General features: G+C 50.4%; 1 protein-coding gene across 21 annotated transcripts in view; it reads right to left on the minus strand.

Annotated features, from left to right (window-relative positions):
• The window catches only part of CAMK2G (calcium/calmodulin dependent protein kinase II gamma), a 56,188-nt gene extending 42,754 nt beyond the window's left edge, over positions 1-13,434 (minus strand). For 7 of the 21 annotated variants that reach the window (XM_045439650.1, XM_045439660.1, XM_045439645.1 and 4 more), the window contains exons 1-3: positions 13,223-13,419; positions 11,791-11,885; positions 276-335 (exon numbers count right to left, since the gene is read on the minus strand). In XM_045439650.1, the coding sequence (XP_045295606.1) occupies positions 276-335; positions 11,791-11,885; positions 13,223-13,287 (220 nt within the window). In that variant the 5' untranslated portion in view covers positions 13,288-13,419. Of the gene's footprint in view, positions 1-275; positions 336-11,790; positions 11,886-13,222 lie in introns of those variants that run through there. The other 14 variants (XM_045439642.1, XM_045439646.1, XM_045439641.1 and 11 more) reach the window with 6 other exon arrangements.
• Between the last annotated feature and the right edge of the window lie 7,238 nt (positions 13,435-20,672).

Here is a 20,672-nt window from a genome sequence, read left to right on the forward strand (position 1 = left end):
GAGGATCCTGGACCTCAGCCCAAAGACGGAAGGAGAAGGGGAAGAAAGGGAGTCCAAAACCTGTTCCAATCCTCACATCCTAGCCCTGAAATAACACTGCAGGGATGGAGACCCTCAGGTCTCTAAACTAGAACGCCCCAGAATTCTTAGCAAGACACAGTTGCTATCCCACTTGGACAAGGCCCAGGGGCAGAAGTGGTTTCATACACAAAAGCAGTGCACCTCTGTTCTCCCTGCCTTCTACAACATGCCCAATAAATACCCTAAGCACTTACCAATGTTTGGATGTTTCAAAAGTCGGCATATCCGGGCCTCACGTTCTAGTTTTTGGTGATCTAAAAGCAGAAGAGAGGAAACAAAAACCATCAACCATCCATTCTCTTTGTGGCCACCTTGCTATTCACACTCTTCCAACTATGCACTTTTTACAATTTGCTGAATTAATGCAGCAAGTCACAGCAATCCCAGGGATAGGTATTATGGCCACTTTTTCCAAATGAAGTAATGCTCTAGGAAAGCACCTTAAGTTAGTGACAGGTGGAGCTGGGATTTGAATCCAGGTCTTCAACTAAAACTCTGGTACCCTTTTCACTATAGCAGGGATTTCACTGGGCCAGGGTGTCCAGAATTTCTTTCTTGATAGAAATACTAATAATAGCTAAGTTTTATTGAACACCTACTATATGACCAGGCACTGTGCTAGGAGTTTTACATATATTCTCTAATTGAATCTTCATAGCATCCCTGAAACATAATGCTGCTGACAACCAAGATGATGATGAAGATGGTAATGATTTGATAAAATAATCATAGCTAACATTTCTTGAGAGCTTACTTCTACACCAGGCAGAAACAGCTTTTAACTGATTCTCGTAACAACTCCATGAGGCTGGCACTATTATGAGGCCCATATTACGGTAATCCTGCTTCTCCCCAGGATCTGCTTGGCCATACACTGCTATGAGCTCTCACCTCTTCGCACTCAGGCACTGGGGTTACTCTGCTTTGGTGAAATGACCAGAATCTAGGAGATCTCAGATGCAAGCAAGCAACATTGGTCAATTCCTTCCATAGGAAGGCAGAGCTCCAGGAAGTAGAAAGAGAGGATGCTACTATGCAAAGCAAGGTGGCCTAGAAGCCCTCTCCACCCCACCTGCTGGAATTCTGCCAGACAGCCCCCTCCTACACAAAGTCTCCCCTATTCCTCTCAGTAGATGGGACTTCTCCTCCCCCTGACCATCCCCCCACCTTCCACTGCACTTCTTATAATGTTCACATCATACATTATGTCCACCATCTTTTGGTCACAAGCTCTTTAAAGGGTGGGATCTTTTTGAGTGATGCTTCCTAGAGTTCCTTCCATAACAGAGGCTTCATAAGGGTTTATCAATAGCATCAATAGTAGTAACAACCATTATTTACTAAGGATTTACTATTTGCCAGGCAGAGGCATAGATTATCTTATGTCACCCCCACCAAACCCCTATGAAGTAAAGGATCTGATTAACTCTATTACATTACAAGTAAAGAAATGAGGAAACTGAGGCTTAAAAAGTTGAGGGAACCTGCTCAAGGTCGCAGGCAGTGGATGCAGGTGGTCTGAGCCTAGAGCTCTTTCTCCAGCATGATGCTATGATGACAGGATAAAGAAAAGTAAAAGCAACCCGTAAAAACTCCAGGCTTTGTGGGGGCATAGCTCAGTTCACCTCGACTTCTCCAGGCCCAGGCAGGTGCCTTCACATCTCCATCTGCCAAACAATTCCTGCCTCCCTTGGTAAGGGCTTCTCCCCACCCTACCTCTACCTTAATAGCAAAGAGCCTCTGTAGAGCTTGCCATGACTCCCACAACCATCCTACCAGGTAGGTGCTATGACGGTCACCATTTCACAGAAAATGACACTGAAGCCCAGAGAAGTTAAATAACTTGCCAGAGATCACACATCTGGAAAGGGAGGAACTAGGATTCAGACCCAGGCCTGCCAAGACAATGTAGTCTGTGATAATGCAGGGATTATAGACTAAAAGGAATTCCTAATTGTTGTTTCACCAATCACCCCTAGTTTTGTCCTAAACTTTCCCTCTAGCAACAGCTCTGCTTTGTGGAAAAAGGAGGTGGGGACAGGCAGAGATTAGTTCCTGCTGCCCAGGCTAATCCATCCCAGCTGCCCAAAGATCTGGGTCAGGCCCTCCTTTCTATCCTCAGGTTTGGCATTACCTCTAACCGGGATGCAGCCAGAAAACCACAGGTAACCCCACACTCCCACATCACCTGGGACCCATCAGTCCCAGGGACTTTCAGACCCTAGAGTTAGTTGAGAAAGTAGTGCTAGCCCAGCCCAGTTGGCAGGGGGCTTGCTTTTTCCAGATATGGCTGGAAGGATGTCAGGGCTACCCCACCTTCCTCTCAGCCCCTGAAATTGGGATGGGAGTACCCAGCTAGCCAGCCCCAAAGCTTCCCTCTCTCTGACCACTTACCTCACCACCCTCCAACCCACAACCCTTGGGCATGGCTGCCCAGGCAGGTGCAGAGGAACAGCATCTTGCAATGCGGAGGTAGCTGCTAAGGGGAAGGCCTGTAAGATCAATGTTTATCTCCTCCCTTAAGTCTCTTACTGGCTAATGGTTCCAGTCCCACAAGAGCAACAGCACTAAAAATAAGGGTGCTCTGGCTTTACCAGTGACTCAGAAGGAGGAGAGACACAGATTCATCCTTCCAGCTCCTTGAAGGAGCTTCCCAGCGTCCAGAGGGTCCTTGTTAGCCACTTAATTCAGCCCTGTCTCCAAGAAACTGAGTCCCCATGTCTTCTCTGAACCCCAGGCTACTCCTTCGTCTTTGCTCTGATCCTTAACCATGCAGTCCATCCATGAACACAACAGTTCTGGAGCCAGACAGCTCCGGGTTGAGTCCAAGCCCTGCTATATCAGGTAAGCTATTAAACTCATCTGAGCCTCATTCATGCATTCAAAAAAATATTTACTGAGGCCTTCTATGTGACATGCACTGTCCTAAATGCTGTAGATACAGCAGTGAACAAAACAGGACAAAAATCCCTGCCTTGATAGAGGTGATATTCTAGTGGCGCTGGGTTGGGGGAGGGACAGACAATAAGAACTAGATGGCACATTAAATGTCTTGGCAAGTGCAATGTAGAAAAATAAAGCAGGGAAGGGGAATAGTACATATCTAAATAGGATGATCACGGAAAGCCTCAGCAAGGAAATGACATTTGATTAGGACCTAATGGAGGTGATAAAAGGAGCCAGATAGATACCTTGGGAAAGAGTGTCCTCACTTCTAAAACAGAGGCAGTCAGGGGCGCCTGGGTGGCTCAGACAGTTAAGTGTCAGAGTCTAGATGTCGGCTCAGGTCATGATCTCGCGGTTTGTGAATTCCAGCTCTGCATCCACACACTGCCAGTGTGGAGCCTGCTTGGGATTCTTTCTCTCCCTCTCTCTCTGCCCCTTCCCAGCTCACACTCTGTCTCTCAAAACAGTAAATGAATAAACTTAAAACAAAGAAAGAAAACAGAGGCAGTGATATCTGCAGATTAAATGAGGTAATCAGGTAAATGCTCGGCACGGTGCCTGGCACATGGAGAACCTCAGCCGTGGCTATCACCAGAGACACTGAGAGAGTTGGACCCATTCTCTCTCAGCTTGGGCACCCAGAGAGTCCACAACACACCAGCAGAGCCCTCTGACTCAGCTCTGTTGCAGCCCCCCTGGGCATCGAGGTATTCCCTCCTGTTTTGGTGGGGCCCGCCTGTGTCTACAGCCTGCAGGTGAAAGGTTAGCAACAGGGGCTTCTCAGAGAGAGGAAAGCCTAAGGAAGTGCCACTGCCTGCAGGATCCCTCCTCTTCCTCAGCCTCACCTTTGTTGGCTGTGGCGTCCTGCCATGCAGAAGCTCTGCTCAATGAACCATGTGGTTTTTGCCAACCATTCTCTCTCTGCCTCCTCACACCATACACAGCCAGCCGGTACCCTGGCCTCTCTGCTATTGTCTCCTGTCTCTTTCCTCCACACAGTTCCTGGCCTGTAGTCCCCTCCAGGACTGGTCTACGTCTGGGGAAAAAGCAGAGAGCTCCACCCTAGCAGAGGCTGTGGTATTTCAGGAACAAATATGGTATGTAGAGCATCTTTCCCAATTGCAAGGGCTGTCCTGGCTAACACACAGTATCACAACCCCAAAAGAGGTGAGGCCACTGAACTGACTTGGTCCACAGTGGCAGGTCAAGGGCCTGGCTGGGCATCCTAAGGTGATAACACACCAGCTGGTGCTCTTGTCACAAAGGTGGCCTTCTCCCTTGATACACCCCTCCTCCTACTGACCATGGAGCTCACCATTCCTAGGCCTTCCAAGGCTGACCCTCTTCCCACCCACCTTTCAAGCGGGCTATTCCCCGCCCCCTCACGTGGCCCAGCCCCCCCTTCCTGTTTGACAACAGCCACTTCCCGCTTTTGCACAGGGCCACTTCCTGCCTGCCTGTGTGCTGCTGCCATGGAGAGACGCACCCCTGCCGACCTTCAGCCCAGCTCCAACCACATCTCTCTGCAAAGTTCTCCCCCTCAATAGTAGAGGTAGCAACAGGAGCAGAAAGCAGAAGTGGCTGTTATCAGGGATCTGCTTGGGCCTTCCCCAACAGCCCCTCCAGACAGAGCCAGGCCCAAGAAACAGGCATCCCTGGAGGCTCTGCCTCTCCTGCCTTTTGCCCAAGTATGTCCAGACCTGGTCCAGGCCAAGTACCGATCACAGGAAGAGCAGCAAGGAGTGACCAGAGGGTCAGTGCCAAGCGAGACAGAAAAGAGGAAGCAGTGAGGAGACAGCATACGGCAAAGGGGAGGCAGAGTTCTAGAACCACCTCTCCCCTAAACCCAAAAGAGAAGCCTACTCCAAATGCACTTTCCTTCCATCACAGGATCAGGGGCCAGGGAAGGCTGGCCATTGATCCTCCATGGCCCTGTAGGGATATGACTGATTTAGCGACTTTTCTCTATAACCACAAGTGCCAGCACTAATTTAAAAAAAGATTTTTTTTAACGTTTATTTATTTTTGAGAGAGGCAAAGACAGAGTGTGAGCTGGGGAGGGGCAGAGAGAGAGGGAGACACAGAATCCAAAGTAGGCTCCAGGCTCTGAGCTGTCAGCACAGGGCCTGATGTGGGGCTTGAACTCACAAACCGTGTGAGATCATGACCTGAGCCAAAGTGGGACGTTTAACCGACTGAGCCAACCAGGCACCCCGCCGGCACTAGTTTCACATAAGATCCTATTGCCACCTAAATACACAACCCTCTATCATGGAAAGGACACAGAGCCCTGCTCTGGCTATGAGGACACTCTCCAAGTTCCAATCCCAATGACATCTTTGACTTTTCAAAGGGTATTTCAAGGGTCTGTGCCTATGATCCCAACATGAATGATGAGAAGATTCCTACAGTTTCATAAAGCCCAATTTCAGATGCTTCAAGTGGAATGTCTCCTCTTGCTGCCCTCCTGAGTGCCCTCCTCTTCCTTACTAAGCAGCACAGACCTCCGTCTGGCCTCTGGGGCATCACCTGGAGGAGAAGAAACAAGGGCACCAGAGGGATCTGGTGTCATTATCCGCATTTCCAGCTGCTTATTAACAGTCCCTGGCCTTGGGCACTGACCAGTGGGAATCCCAAGTCACAATCCCATTGACCTCATCCTGACACTGTGATGCCACATCCCTTCCTGTTTGAATCTCACTCTAAAGGTGCAAAGAGTCTCCAATTAAGAGCAAAGTCCATCCACCATGTAAGAGCAGGGGTCATGGCTTCCAATTCCTTCACACTCACACACCCGGGACCAGCTGAGGGCTATGAGTACAGTGGGATAGGCCCTGAAATGTGCTCATGTGAACCTCCAAGGTTCTGTCCCTTAATCTGGTATTCTCCCTTTCTCTTCAGTCCTAACTCAAGCAGGTTTAACCAGGTGACACAAAAAGCCAAGCCCTACTTTGGCCTTTGTGTCGTAAGATAAGAGAAGCTTTAACTAAGGAGGGAAAGGAGAGAGGAACCAAGAAGTTGTTCCATAGCAAAGGTCTTCCAAACCAGCTTGGGTGGAGAAAATACCCATGGGGTCACTAGCAAGGTCCAAGAAGGCAGGGCTCTGCCTCTGGACACTCTGGATGCTCTCAGGGCCAGAACAGGGTCAGCCGCTGAGTTCTCCATGCCCCCGGCACGGCTCTGGGTGCCTGCAGCCTTTGCCCACTGTTTTGGTGACATTTCCTTCATGGTAACCAGCCCCAAGTAAAACATCCCAGGAAGCAGCCCCTAAAAATAGCTCCTCCCAGGGCAGCAGCAAGCGGTGGGGGGGGGGGGGGGGGGGGAGGGGAAGAGAGAGAGGAGAAAAGAGGGGAGCAGATGGGAAGCTGTTGCCGCTGCTGATAGGACCCAGGAAGCAGAGACGGTGTTGGTGGGGAGTGGCTGGAAATGTCCCCACCACAAAGGGTCTGTACCCAGAGAGGGGGGGTACAGATGAGAGCGAGGCCTCAGCCAGCAGAACGGAGGGATTTGCTCCACTGGGCTTAGAGCTCTGGGCCTAGATGGAGGTGTGGGGATGATATATCAACATTCATCACAGGAACAAAATGCCCAGAATCTGGTTTAAAGGGAGGAGCCAAGTGAAGACCACACTGCTTGAGGATGCTGGGGTCTGAGCACTAGCAAAATCACTGGCATACCTACAGCTCAAAAGAAACAAACCAACCTTCTGTGCCTTGGTTTCCCCACTGGCCCTGGGGCAGATCTTTTTGGCCCTGGGCAGATGACAAAGGCCTCTGCTGAGAGGCACTCAAGAGGTGCAAAGTGCCCATCTCTTCCTGTCATCACCCTTTTGGCACCCATGGGATCAGGCCCTTGTTGGCCTGCCAAGGCTGTCCAGAGAGCGAGCACAGAGATGGGGACGGGAGCCCATCATACCCACACCTCCCCTTCCCTGCCTGTAGCCTCACCAGAGAATGGGGTCAGCCACTCACCTCTAGGGTTTCAGCATAGCCTCAAAGCTTGGAACACAGCTTCTGACAAGAGACCAGGGCAAGCAGCAGAAGAGATCAAGGATGGGGCCACCTTCCAACCTCCATCCCCACCCCATGAGGCCAGCACCCGAAGTCACCCTGGGAAGGTGGACAGGATGGCAGGGTGACAGGCCAGTGTTGTATGAACTAAGCCACATAGCTCACAGCGTGACTGTATGACAAAACCGGCCCAGCATAAGCCTTGGCACAGAGAAGGGACCTCCAGGCTGTTTTCTCATCCACTTAGGGGGACGAGTCAGTGGAGCTCAGTCACTTATATACAGGATGCCCATCTCTCTGTCAACAGAAACTGACTGGCCTATTATCTTCAGGAGGAAAACACAGTTCTGCATACAACCTCCTTAAATGCTTCCTCAAGTCGCAGAGTCCTGGCATTCCAGTGCTGCATAGATCTCTCTTCCTTCTACCCCTCCCGCACTGCTGCTTCACCCTCCCCTCTCTGCCTCCCCTCACTTCACCCAGATCCTTAACAGGAAAGTCTCATTTGGAGATACCACAGGGGACACAAATGTCATGGGGGCTACTCAGGCCAACACTAAGGGGGTGGGGACTTACAGCTGGCACCACCCAGGGGGATCCTATTTCAGTCCCCAGGGCCAGCTGGACCCAGAAAGGGACAGCCTTTGCCCTTCTGGTGGCCAACATGCCACAATCTCAACCACTCAGCTTGCCACAGGCTTGGACACAGACTGACACCTCAATCTGGGGGCTCAGAAGGAGGCCCCTAATCACAGAAAAGCCCATGTGCACAGATGGCCACATACAGGCAGAGATGCCACCTAGAAAAGGCTGGGCCAAGGTTTGTCTGGTAATCTCGGAGAATGTGGCAAGAGTGATTGTTGATGCTGTTACTGATTTTAGATGGCATTTCTTAAAGCATGGCTGAGGGACCACCTGCATGAAATTCATTAGGGCACCTGTATAAAATTTAGATTCTGGGACCCAACCCCAGACCTTCTGTGGATGGAGACTAGGAATCTGTATTTTTTAACCAGTACTCAGGTGATCCTTACACATACTAAAATTGAAAATTGTGGCTGAGAGGAAGTCCCAACATTGCCCTATAAGGTCATTTCTGAAGGGAAGAAAGAATCATAAGCTACACTATCTTCCTACATCGCCCACCTACCATATATGCCCCAAGCACGGTCTATAACTTCATGTGTCCTCTCCAACAGTCATGTCAGGCTTACAGCTTGGCTCCATGGATTCACAAAGGGGGAACCCAAGCCAGCCACAAGGTACAAGGGTTTCTACAACTTGGCTCCGAGTTTCCTGACAGCCAAAGCCAAGAAGCAACCATGACCGGTTATGTGGTCCTTTGAATCCATTCATTCAACATGTATAGGCTAGGTATGTGTCAGGCACTTTGTTGGGCCCTGCCTGCACAGAAGTGAAGAAATAGATATGGTTCCTACCCTCACTTCACAGGTCCTCAGGAAGAGGAAAGCTTGCTTACATTTAGCCTCAATAGAAATTTCTTCACGGGGGTAGGGGGTATACAGACTAAATAAATAGACATAGCAAGTGCTGTAACAGATTTCAAAATACTGTTTCTGGTAGCATCTCTTAGTAAGGCCAAGTATCCACTGTAGTAAAAGCAACTGGAATCCAGATAAATGGATACCAGAGATAAATAAATACAGAGATTTCTTATAATGCTAACTGTTCCAAGGATAAATCCTAAACTACAGAAGAAGAAAGGACCATTTGCCCTTCAACTATAGCAATATGGGGAAATGCTTTGGATGTAAGCAAGAGAGCAGGATATAAAATGTTAGGCTCCACGAGGTGAAAATCTATATGCATATGAATAAAGATAAGAAGGGAATATGAAGATTTAAAAATAAAAAAAGACATAAGGGCTCAGGCTCCTTGGGGGGTGCTCTTAAATCTTAAAATAACGACTTATCATTGCCATCACCTGGCCCACTAGCTCCTGCATCCAAGCCTATTTTAAATGCCTCCTTCAGCCTAGTGGAGAGCTAAGCTTGGAACCACAGGCTCCCTTCAGAGCCCCAACTCCACACCTATCACTGTTCCAAGCAAAGGGAGTGACGTTATGTGACTTCCAGTGACTTTATGTAGACAGGCCAGCAGACAAAGACGGTGCTCAATGCACAGGCACACGCACGCCCTACCTTGTAACACGGCTATGAACATGGGCCTCTGAAGCCGCAATGACAAGAAACAACAGAGCAAAAGAAGGATTCCCATCCAGATCAGATCCCCCATAAGACCAGGTGATCTCTCCCCATGCCTCCTGAACACTTCACCATGGATGCCAAGGAGAAGCAGCTTGATACCCTTTTCTTTCCTTTCGACTTACAGCACAGAAAATCACAAACAAGAAAGGAAAAGGCAGAGAGACTCAGCAAACAGAGCAAGCCCCTTCGGACCCTCATGGATGACTCCAGTGGGCCCACCACATTCCCAGACACAGAAATCCAACACCTGCGGAGCCCTAGACAGACAGACAGTGACGAGTGAAACCCAGCCCCAGCTGCTGCACCTTTATAAAATATACAGCGTAAACTGAGAGGCTGCAGGGAAGCCACGGCCTTCACTCCCTAACCCCATGGGCACCAGCCTAGTGGGCACCCTGGCCCAACTCTCCACAAGCTCACATCCCCTGTGCCCACACCTACAGCACAGCCCCCAGCTTGGTCCCTCCATCTCCAAGACAACACCCTCCCACTCTCCCACCTCCAAACGGTACTGGCACCGACAGATTCCTGACCCGTCTTGTTGGCACCTGTGCCTATCAGCCAGGACCAGGTCTCTGTCCCTAAGTTAACCTGGCACGCAAGCCATACAACAGAGCCCCAGTCTTGGCATAACCATCTCGAGAGAGGGGGAGTTGATGTCTGAAGCATATGATCTTACACAAGAATCCTTTTCTTGAGGAAAAAAAAAATCAAAGAGAAACCAAACCTCATCCAGTTTGGGCAGGGAAAGAAAGATGTCAGTCAGAAAACCAAGACAAGGTTGAAAGGAGGTGAGGAAGGGAATAGAACATGATGACACAGGTCAGGAAAGTTCAGGTGGGTAGGAAAGGAGAAGGAAATGACAACCAAAGGCAGGCAGCTCCACAAAGTCACCACAACAGCTATCTTCACATCCTAGAGTTTGGTTCCTAGAGTCCCTCCCTCCCTTACCCCTGGGTCAGAGGACACTGGTGAGATGAGGAACGCTAAGCATTGCATCACTAACTGGAGACACCAGACACCAGCCCCATTTCTGATGCACCAGGGCTATGCTGCGTGGGCACAGGGAGGTATCCACTCTAGAACTGTCGTCTCTGCCTGCACCCTGCACCCTTGGCCAGAGGATGTCTGCCAAAGAGCCCAGCCCACTGTGTCATCCCCTACCCCAGGGGAGGAGGGCATCTGACTGCCCACATATCTCTATGGCAACCATCGCCTCCGACTCAAGGTACCCAGAAAGAAAACAAACAAATAAGTCAACTTCATAGCCAATTAGAGGAATGGCAAGAAGTGGAAGCTGGGAAGGAGACAGTAAGACAAGCTCTGTTTTGGGGGATAAAGAGAAGCCCTCCCAGCCAGGAGGCAGACACAGCCTTGGTAAACAGGTCCCAGAACAACTGTACACATAACAGAAGCCCACTGTCATCTCTGTGGAATTTAACAGCTTCTCTGATGCTGAGGGACATTTACTGTATCTCTTACCCCAGAGACGCCTGGGTCACTATTAACCACAGTCCTCACCTTCCCCAGGGTGTTTGTCCTGGCTCCTAATATATTTGTGGCATCCCATTGCCCCATACTAATTCCTTTCTCTGAGTCTAATAACCTTTGTCGCCCTCGATGACGATCCATCCACATTACCTCTGTACTCACTAGACCTGTTCACATAGCACTTCACACATTGCTGGGTCTATACCTATCAGATGAGGTGAGTTTGGCAAGCACCCAATACAAGGTTCAGGGAGTGTAGGTTTGAGGTGTGAAAGACAGGGCCTCACCCTCCTGGCCTCAGGTACTTGGGAGGATCTCACAAAGCAGGCTCCAAGGCCTGGGCCTTCACAATCCTCAGATCTGGACACAATGCTGCTCCCACCCGGGCCAGGCAATTGAGATTTCCAGACCATGAGGCATCACCCTCTCCCCAGGACAGGCTGCATCTGCTGCTGCACCACCAACTTTGTAATTTGATCAAAAAAGCAATCAAGTTCATCTGGCAGGATTTGTTCCCGAGAAGCCCTCGCCAGTAGCAGCCTCCCCTGATGTTTACAGATTCCCTTCCCTTGGGAGTCTGTTCTGCCGCCTGGTGGGCAGGGGGAGGCTGGATTTGTCAGAGCTGTTCACTTACTGCATTTCCATCCTAAGTCACCACTGGGGCACAGGGAATAGGACAGGCCTGGGGTGGCTACCACTACCCCCAACACAGAGACTCCAAATTTAGAGCTCCCCATTCCATGCTACCACCACTCCCCACATCTCCTCTTCCCTTAAAAACCAAACTCCCTTGAGCCTTCAGGGACCATTCCTTCTCATAGCTATCTCCATGTCTTACATCTTTCTCATTCTTTTCTACCTGAGCACTTCTGGTTCCCCATGCAACTCCTTGCCTGGCTTCCAAGTCAACCAACCCTGAAATCTCAATTCTTCTGCAGGGGCTAAAATGCACAACTCCTAATCCCTGGAACATCTTCAGAAGCTATAGCCCTTCGAGGCAATCTAATGAGAGGCCAAGATGGGGGAACACTCACCCCGGGCAGATAACTTCTTGGTATTGATGATTTTTGCTGCATACTCTTGCGTGGAGGTTTTCTTCACACACCTGCGGACCACAGAGAAAGCACCCCTGGAGGGAGAAGGGGGAAAGAACTGGGACACGGAGCAGAGCAGAGTGACACAGACACACTTCGGGTCTGAGAACAGCGATGATCGCATTACCATCCCTTTAGTCAAAATCACACACACCAGCATAGTGACCATCGCCATCCAACGTGGGGCAGAAGGATGAGGCCACTGCATGACACTGAACAGATGTGATGGAGGACCACCACATCCTACTCCCACATCTAGTCACTGGACAAAGCAACACCCCAACCTCAGGCTGTACATCAGGAGCTGGTGGGCAATGCTTAAAACACACACCTGCTGCATCTCACAGACAGCTCTGCAGTCCCAACCAGGAGAACCAGGAGAAGGGACAGAGACCCTGCCCTTCTCTCAGCGGGAATAGTTGAGGGTAGGGGAAGGGAAGATTAGACAGAAGGTATAATCCGGAGAGGGAAATCTCCCTCAATCATAGGGGAAGATGAGGAAAGTGAGCCCCCACAACTGGCTTCATCCCACTGCATCCCGGCTCAACTGACAGCACGGAAAGAGAGGATCTCAGACATCAATAGCTCCCCAACCCTATGCTATTTTCCACTACTTTCCCCCCAAATGGGAGCTCGCACTCTCTAGCTCTGGAAACGTCTAGGGGGGCGGGCAGGGCGGGGGCTGCAGTGGCCGGGCTCGGCGCCGCGGGTGGGGGTGGGGGGGGGGCCGGGGCTGCTGCAGCGGCCAGCTCAGTGCAGAGGGGAGGGGGATGCTGCGGCTGCGGCGCGCGGCTCCCGGGACCACTGCAGGGATAGGGGGAGGGGATAAGGGGGTGCTGCAGCACTGCCCAGAAGCGGGGCTGGGATCCTGGAAGCATCACTAGCGGGGGGCGGGGCCGGGCACCAAACATCCCCCCCCACACTCAGGCACCGCAGCGGGGTTGGAGCCGCAGGGCCAGGGAGGGTCCTGAGTGCCAGACGCGTGGGACCTGAGACAGGGTGCTGAGTGAGCTCCTGAGTAGGGTGAGGAGGGGGCGCGGCGAGCAGGCGGGGTCAGAATGGGGGGCGCCTGATGGATGAGGGAGGGGCGGGGCTGGAGGGCTCAGAGGAGCGGTCCGGGGGCTGCAGTCCCCGCGACAGCGCGGTGTGCAGCAGCCTGGGCAGCTGCTGCAGGGCGCGGAGGGGGCTGCGGGGCAGAGAGCTGGGGACCAGGGGGCCCCGGAGGCGGCAGGCGGGAAAGGCTGGGGGTGGGGCGGGCCGAGGGGGCGCTGCAGCGGCCGGTGCAGGGCCGGGGGGCGGGGCGAGGAGCCGCATAGCGCCCGGGCGGCGGGGACAGGGTGGGGGACCGCGGCAGGCGGAGTGAGGGCCGTACTTGCCGAGCTCCTCGAAGAGCTGGTAGTCGTCGGTGAAGCGGGTGCAGGTGGCTGTGGTGGCCATGCTGGCGGGCGGGCGGACGCGGCGGTGCAGCCCGCGCCGACGTCGGTGCACAGTCACCGCCGCCCGGCTGAGGGAGCAAGAGGAGGAGACGGGGCTGAGCCCGGCAGCACCGCGAGACTTTACCGGGGAGAGCGAGGGAGGGAGGGACACCCCCGCGCCCGCCCGCCTGCCCCGCCCCCAGTCCCGCCGGCCCCCCGCCCGGCCCCCGGACCGCCTCCGGGGAGGGGCCTTCTGTCGCCGGCTCCGCCCCGCCCCGGGAGCCGCCCGGGTCTGGCCGCGCGCTCAGGGGAGCAGAGGGGAGCAGAGAGGAGCGGGGGTCCCAGCCCCGGGCCACCCCGAGGGAGCCGAAAGCCTCGCGACCTGTGGGTTTGTCCCAGGGCAGACCCTGCAAGGGCTCGGAATGTGCGTGCTATGTATGTGTTTTGGGAATATGTAGCGGTCTGGACCACGGAGTTTTCTAGCAGTCTTTAGCCCCCAGACCGGCTCATACGACGTGTAGAAGAGGCCAAGGTCAAAAAGTCGGCGTCAGACCGCACACGCGGGCGGCGCCCCCAGCCTGTGCAGAGCCAGTGCTTTCAGCAGCCTTCCCTCTGGAAGCTGATAGTCTAGACTTGTGTAAGCATCAGGGCCATTATTAGATAAAACCCTTCAGGCACGGTTTGTTCAGGGAGACCAGGCCAGAGCCAAGGATGCAGGTGGAACTTTGCCTTCCTGCACTCCAACCTTGGAGATAAGATAGTGTTCTCTCAGGCTAGTAACGGCAGGGATGAAGTGGGAATGATTAGAAACGTTTTGTGCAGTTGTGGGCTGGAAGAGCAAGTGGAAGGAAGGAGAAAATATCCCCATTTTCTTTCAGCACACCCTGTATTTTTATTTTATGGCACCCATCACAATTTGTAATGATATATTTACTGCTATGAGAGGCAGTAGAGCTAGAATGTGGTTGTCTAAAGAGTGAATTCTGATGTCAGACTGCCTGCTTGGATGTATGCGCAATTCATTGACCAGCTGTGTGATGTTGGGCAAGTCACTTAATCTTTCTGTGCTTCAGTACCTTATCTGAAAACTGAGAAGAATAATAGTATCTACCTCGCAGGGTTGTGAGTATTAAATGGGCTAAATCACATAAAGTACTTTGAAGAGCTCCTGGCACCTAATTAGAACAGAGGTAGCTATTATTATTTAATATTTGTCTTCCCACTAAATTGTAGGCTCCAATAGGGCAGGGCCCCTGCCTCTGTTCATCATTGTGTACTTAGCCCCAGACCCTCAGGAAATATTTGTGGAATGAAGGGACTACTTAGGGCTGTGGTAGGGGGAGGGAGCTACCATTCCTTCCTCTGTCCCCACTGTCAGGGGAATGGTAGGACTGAGGCACATAACTGTCTCAGTGGAGGAGAAACACGCTGGGCAGGTTCCCGACCTGCCCTCCCTGGGCAAGTGTACCCCAAGTCCCGGGCCAGCCCCAACTGGGCAGGATGGAGTTGGGCCAACTGCTGCAGCTCAGTCTTGATTACAGCAAGACGCCCACTGGGAGTCAGGCCTCCATTGTCAGCAGGCTGGCTCACAGAGAAGGCAGCCGAGAGGCTGAGAGGCTTTCCAGCCTCCCTGGCTGCCTCCCTGAGGGGTGGGTGGAGCAAATCTCCCAGGGAGGGCTCCCCTCCTCTCCTTAAGCAACAGCCCTGGGAGCTGAGGAGAGCCAGACTGCCCAGTGGGGGCGATTTAAGGAATAGGAGAGGAAAAGCATTAACAGATTGTCTAGGTCAGAGAGGGCCAGAGGAAAGGGCTGAGGTGACAGTACACCATGCTCCACCCCTCCCCAGGGCAACAGGAAGTAAGGCGCTGGGGAGTAAGGCCACTTCCTATCTCAAAGCACTGGGGTGAAAGCCAGGTTCCAAGTCCCAGCGTGGGACTTGGGCAGGGCAATGCAATGAGATTATATATGGGGATGACAAACAGTCCCGAGTTTCTTACCTTAAATGCAGAAGTGACAGCTAGTCTGCACTCCAGAAATAGGGGCTGTATATTAATCATCAATATGCCCTTCCCGAGCCCTCAGGACAACTTGGTTCCTGACCTCCTCAGGTTGAAACTTAATATTCATTAATATAAGGTGGAGTGAGAAGATGGAGGGAGATCTGAACAAGCACAGACTAGGGCTACTGGAAAGTCCCCTAGGGTATCCCAGGAAAAAATGTTAAAACAGCACTACAACTGCCAGGTACCTACTGTGAGAGGGGGGGCTATCTTCTCCACTGAGCATGAGGGTTCTACCCTGGATATTTGAGTGTAACCATATAAAGCACTTTGCAATGAGCCTCTGGGTAAAAGGAAGAGTGATGAAAAAAATAGTGGGGGGGAAGCCTTGGGGATGACTCACAGTACTGTGTAAGGGGAACTAGCTATCTTTCAACAAATGTTTATCAACTGCCTACTATGTGCTTGGCACTGCCTCTCATTTTGAGAAACATCCAAATAAAGTGGAAAATTAGACTTCACAATCAAAACAAAACTCAAATCATTCTCTCCTTTTTCCTTTCTATGTTTCTCTCACTGCTCCTTCTCTCACTACTTCTGTCAACAATTCAGACTCTGACATGGCCAGAGTGGCAATTCGGAGCCTATAGACACCTTTGTGTGCACACACAAATACACACCCTCATACACACCCTCCTGATTCCCATTGCTGTAGTACCTACACAACCTCCAGCTACCCCACAGAAATTAGGAGGAAGATACATATAAATAATAACGAGTTCACCAGCTCCCTGCGCATCAGTATCTATGGCAACCTCATGGGGTCCTCGAGCTGTGCTGTTCTGGTTGCAGCAAGTCCCCTGGGCAGCACCAGCACTCAGGCTGTGCCCACAGCACGGGGAACAGGGAATTACACAGGAAATTGATGCCCTGATAATCACCAGAGGGGTTCCACTGGGTGGGACCCTCTGTCATTCCTCTGCTCTTTCTCTTTCAAGGCTCCGAAAATTGCACCATGGGACTTGCTCCCTGAATGAGAGAAGCCTCCCTTCCTAATTTTGGAATGCAATTTTAGAGCAGAAAGGTACTTATTCTTCAGACCTGAGGAAAATGGGGCAGTTGAAAGTGAGGTGTTTAAATGCAAGGGGGATGACACTTTTGGAAACAAACAATAGTTACCTACTTGTTGGGGGATGTTGTAAAATAAATTTGGAGAGAATTTAGCCTTGTGCCCATGAGGAGTTTTTAATCCATATTCCACAGAAATGTACAGGTTACATGGTCATGCCACAGCAGCTACTCAACATATATATTGAGGTTCAATGTAAGGTTTTGTTGAAGAAGAGTCCCTGGCTTAAAGACGTCCCTGAAAGAAGTTTGAAACTCACTGGACCAGTGGCTTCCGAGTCCCCTCCAACTCTAAGATTCTATGGCTAGTTTTGGAGAATTAGGGGTGATGAGGTCATGGTCTCTCTCCAAGGACTCTGAGAAAATTATTAGTGGTGAGGTATTTGAACCTAGTGACAACATATGAAAATGGGGATAAGAAAGAGGGAGAAAGACAAATGAAAACGTTTAAATAAACAGTTCCTAAACTAGGGGGCCTGGTGAGGGATGCCCCTCTCTCCTCTGGAAGACACATCAAATCACAACAATGCACAGAGTAGTTGCAACCAACCTCAGTAACTACTCCTGATAGCAATCGTCCTTAGTCCTTAGTAGGAGTGTTTTCCCATCCCTGCTGTGTCTAAGAACTGAAAAAAGGATTAGGAACCACAGATTTAACCAATGACTACAGTGTTCTTAACAGAGGACCTGAGGAATGTAAGGTGAGGGGCTGAGCTCTGAAGGATTGGCCACAGGGGATGAGATTTTGGAGGGGATGTGATATATATAATGTGAGGAGCTGTAGTATTTGGAGTGAGGGGCTGAGGGACTGGCAGGAAGGAACTCCCTTCCATTTCCCAGCTAGAGGGCTGATTCCAAAGGACAATCTGATTTCCTTCTGCCTTCCCACCCCCAGTCGAGGTCAGGGCTCTCTCTCACCCCTCCACCATCCTCCTAGAGACTATGCATTCCTTGAAGATAGAGGGTACCTGATCTTTCTCCTCGTATCCTTAACACAGAGCACAAAGCCTGGCAGATAGTAGGTGCTCAGTAACTATTTGTAGAATGAATGGAGTATTGGGGGCAGGAAACTGAGACATTTAGGATGAAGAGGGAGCACCAGAGGAGAGGTGACAAAGCTGTTATCAGAGACAGAAGGGAGATACTGAGGTAAGGGGCCAGCTGCCTGCACCATTGGGGATGGATGGTCAGGGCTGGAAGAGTGGCATGTGGGGCCCCCTGGTGGGCAGACCTGAGGCACACAGGATGCTAGAGGGAGGGGATGGAGAGCCAGAGGCCTATGAATGAGAAAGAGAGGTGTGGTGACAATAATAAAACCATAATTGTAGTTAACCTTTAGGGAGAGCTTGCTACCAGAAAGTCATAGGCACTAGGTACTCTAACCTATGCTATTCCATGTAACCCTCACCACCACATTGTGAGTGTAGGGGCCGGGCCATCAGCCCCATTTTACAGAAGAGGAAACTGGAGTTTAGAAAAGCAAAGTAGGGGCACCTGGCTGGCTCAGTTGGTAGAGCATCTGACTCTTGATCTTGGGGTCTTGAGTTCAAGCCCCATGTTGGGTGTAGACATTACTTAGAAAGAAAACAAGGAAGGAAGGAGAGAGGGAGGGAAGAAGGAAGGGAGGAAGAGAGGGAGAAAGAAAAGGAAAGTAGCCTGCCTAGGAGCAAACAACTAATATGTTGTAGGGGATGATGTGACTGAAGAGAAGTGAAAAAAAAGTGGGTATTGAGGTGGAAGAGAAGTAAATGGCATGCAGGGTTCAATATAGATATGATCATACTAGCAATGGGATCCAGATTGGAATCTTAAACCCAAGGTGGATTTATCCCAATCTAATCCTAGTCCTGAATCCAGATACTTACTCAGAGGAGACACTCATTCATTCATTCATTCATTCATTTCTTTAATCTTGTTGCTCACTATTCTGTTCCAGTCACTTGGGAACCTAAGAGAACAATCTGACAAAATTCTTGCCCTCATGGAACTTACATTGGACTGTAATGTAGTCCTGTATGGACTGTAATGCAGTCTGTACTGTTGGCAAGCAATTAGCCTAGAAAGTGGTCCCTTTAGACTGGAGTAAGTTCCACAGAGAAAATAAAATAAAGCAATGGGATAGAGTGAGGGAGGAATGGAGAATTTCTTTAACTGAGGTACTCAAACATGGATACTCTTGGAAAGGGACTTTTAAGGGAGACCTAAAGGATAAAGAGGCAGTCATTTGAAGACGTGGGGCAAAAGCATACCTGGTGGAAGGAACTGCAGCAAAAGGCTGAAACAAAATTGGTCACGGTATATTGGAGGAGTGGAAAGAAGGACTGTGTGGCAGGAACAAAAGGGCAAGTGGGAAGCAGTAGGTTAACAGGATCTGGAGACCCCAGTAAACCCCACTGTCCTGGTACAACTACCCTGGTGCTCCTTCCAAGCTGTGGGTCACAGGTAGTTCTCAGGGGCAGGCTGCCTTCATGCTCACAAAGGCATGAGACCTGAAACCCCAGCTCAATGCCAGAAGATACCTTCATCAAGAGTGGACATAAAAATGGGCCTGAAGCTGGAGATGATGCTGTTCCTTATTTATCACAATAGAGGGCAGTGAAGGGGGGCTCAGGGTGACCTCTTAGTGCCCCTGAGGTTTTGGGGATGTTGTGCTGAGGGGTTCTGCACACAGCCAATGTCCTCAGTTCTGCTGAGGGGTTCTGGGACAGCCAATATCCCCTCAGTCCATTTAGACAATAGTCTTACAGCCCTAGGTAGGCGTCAGTGCTAACTCTTATAGGGGACAAAAAGATGGGCCAGAAAGAGGCCCTGCCTCAAAGGAGCTTTACTCACTGGAGGCAAGAAGATAAGCACGATAATAAAACAATGATACAACAAAAGATAAGTACCATAGTACAAATGGCTACCTGCATCACATTTCCCTTCCCTTGCCTAACCTCCAGTTCTCTGTTCAGGTGCCACTTTCTCCAAGTACCTTCCCCTGGCCTTTTGACTACATCAGATCCCTGAATGGCAGCCGCAAAGTTCCATCCACCACTTCTTCAAAGCGCTTGTCCCAAGTGTAATCTTGCATGTGTTTGTGTGACTACAGACTTCATGAGGGTAGGGTCTGTGTCTGTTTATGTTTATCCTGTATCCTCTAAAGTGCCTGGGGCATCGTAGTTACTCAATAATAAATGCATGGGGGGTAAAAAGCAAAGTACTATGGGATTTTAATGGGGGAGCAATCAGATCAGTTGGAACAATTGGAAAAACTGGATGAGCTAAAAGGAAAGGAAGGATGTTGGCAGATGGAGTTGTAGGTGAGGGGTCATTGCTAGTAAAAAAGAGAGTGTGAATCAGACCCTGAGATACTGAGTGCTTGGCAGGTGTTTGGGAAACTGGGTGGTCAGGTGAGCTGGAGGGGAGGGTGGAGTGGAGGAAAAGAACATAAATCTGGGGACCAGCAAGATGTAAATAGTATCTGGCTCTGGGCCAGGCAGGCTAGGCCTCAGGAAGGACCAATGTCCAACTGTCTGACCAGACCAACTCCAGAGGGTCTTAGATACCAGATCTGGGCTAGAGATGATTACTTACCAGATGATTCCGCTTGAATGTCTTGCTGTCCCCTCAAATTTAACATGATCCATAGCCAAATTAATCAGATTGAGAGAGAGTATAACATAGTGGTTAAGAACAATAAAGCCAAATAAATCCTGGCTCCTCCTCTTACTAACTATGGGAGTCTGTGCATTTTGTGACTTCTCTGCCTCAGCTTTCTCATCTGCAAAATAGGGATGATGATAGAACTCACCTCACAGGGTTTTATGAGGAGTACATTATTTGTACATGAGAAAAGTAAAACAGTGCCTTTCATATTAAGGGCTCAGTAAATATTAATTATTATAATTACTTCTCTTGCCTTGACCAGTTTTTCTCTCCAGTTCCTTTGGCTGTGACAGTGACATGACTATCCTGCCAATGACCTATGTTCAGAATCTTGGAGTCAACTTTGACTCATCCCTTATCTCACTTAGAGGCAGATGTGGGTGTGGATTCTGCCACTTACTAGTTGTGTGACCTTGGGCAAGTTTCTCAAAGTCCCTGAGCTTCATGCTACTTCCTGGTAAAATAAAGATGTCATAATTTTCATTATAGGGTCCTTATAACAATTTAATGATAATATTTGTAGATTAATGGCTCAATTCCTGATGCTAAATAAATGGTAGTTATTATTATTTTCATCCTGTGTGTTATCAGGAACCAGCACCAGTATATTTCACCCTTTAAATGTCTTTGTG

This window comes from Leopardus geoffroyi, chromosome D2 (assembly GCF_018350155.1).
Source record: "Leopardus geoffroyi isolate Oge1 chromosome D2, O.geoffroyi_Oge1_pat1.0, whole genome shotgun sequence".
Taxonomy (NCBI): domain Eukaryota; kingdom Metazoa; phylum Chordata; class Mammalia; order Carnivora; family Felidae; genus Leopardus; species Leopardus geoffroyi.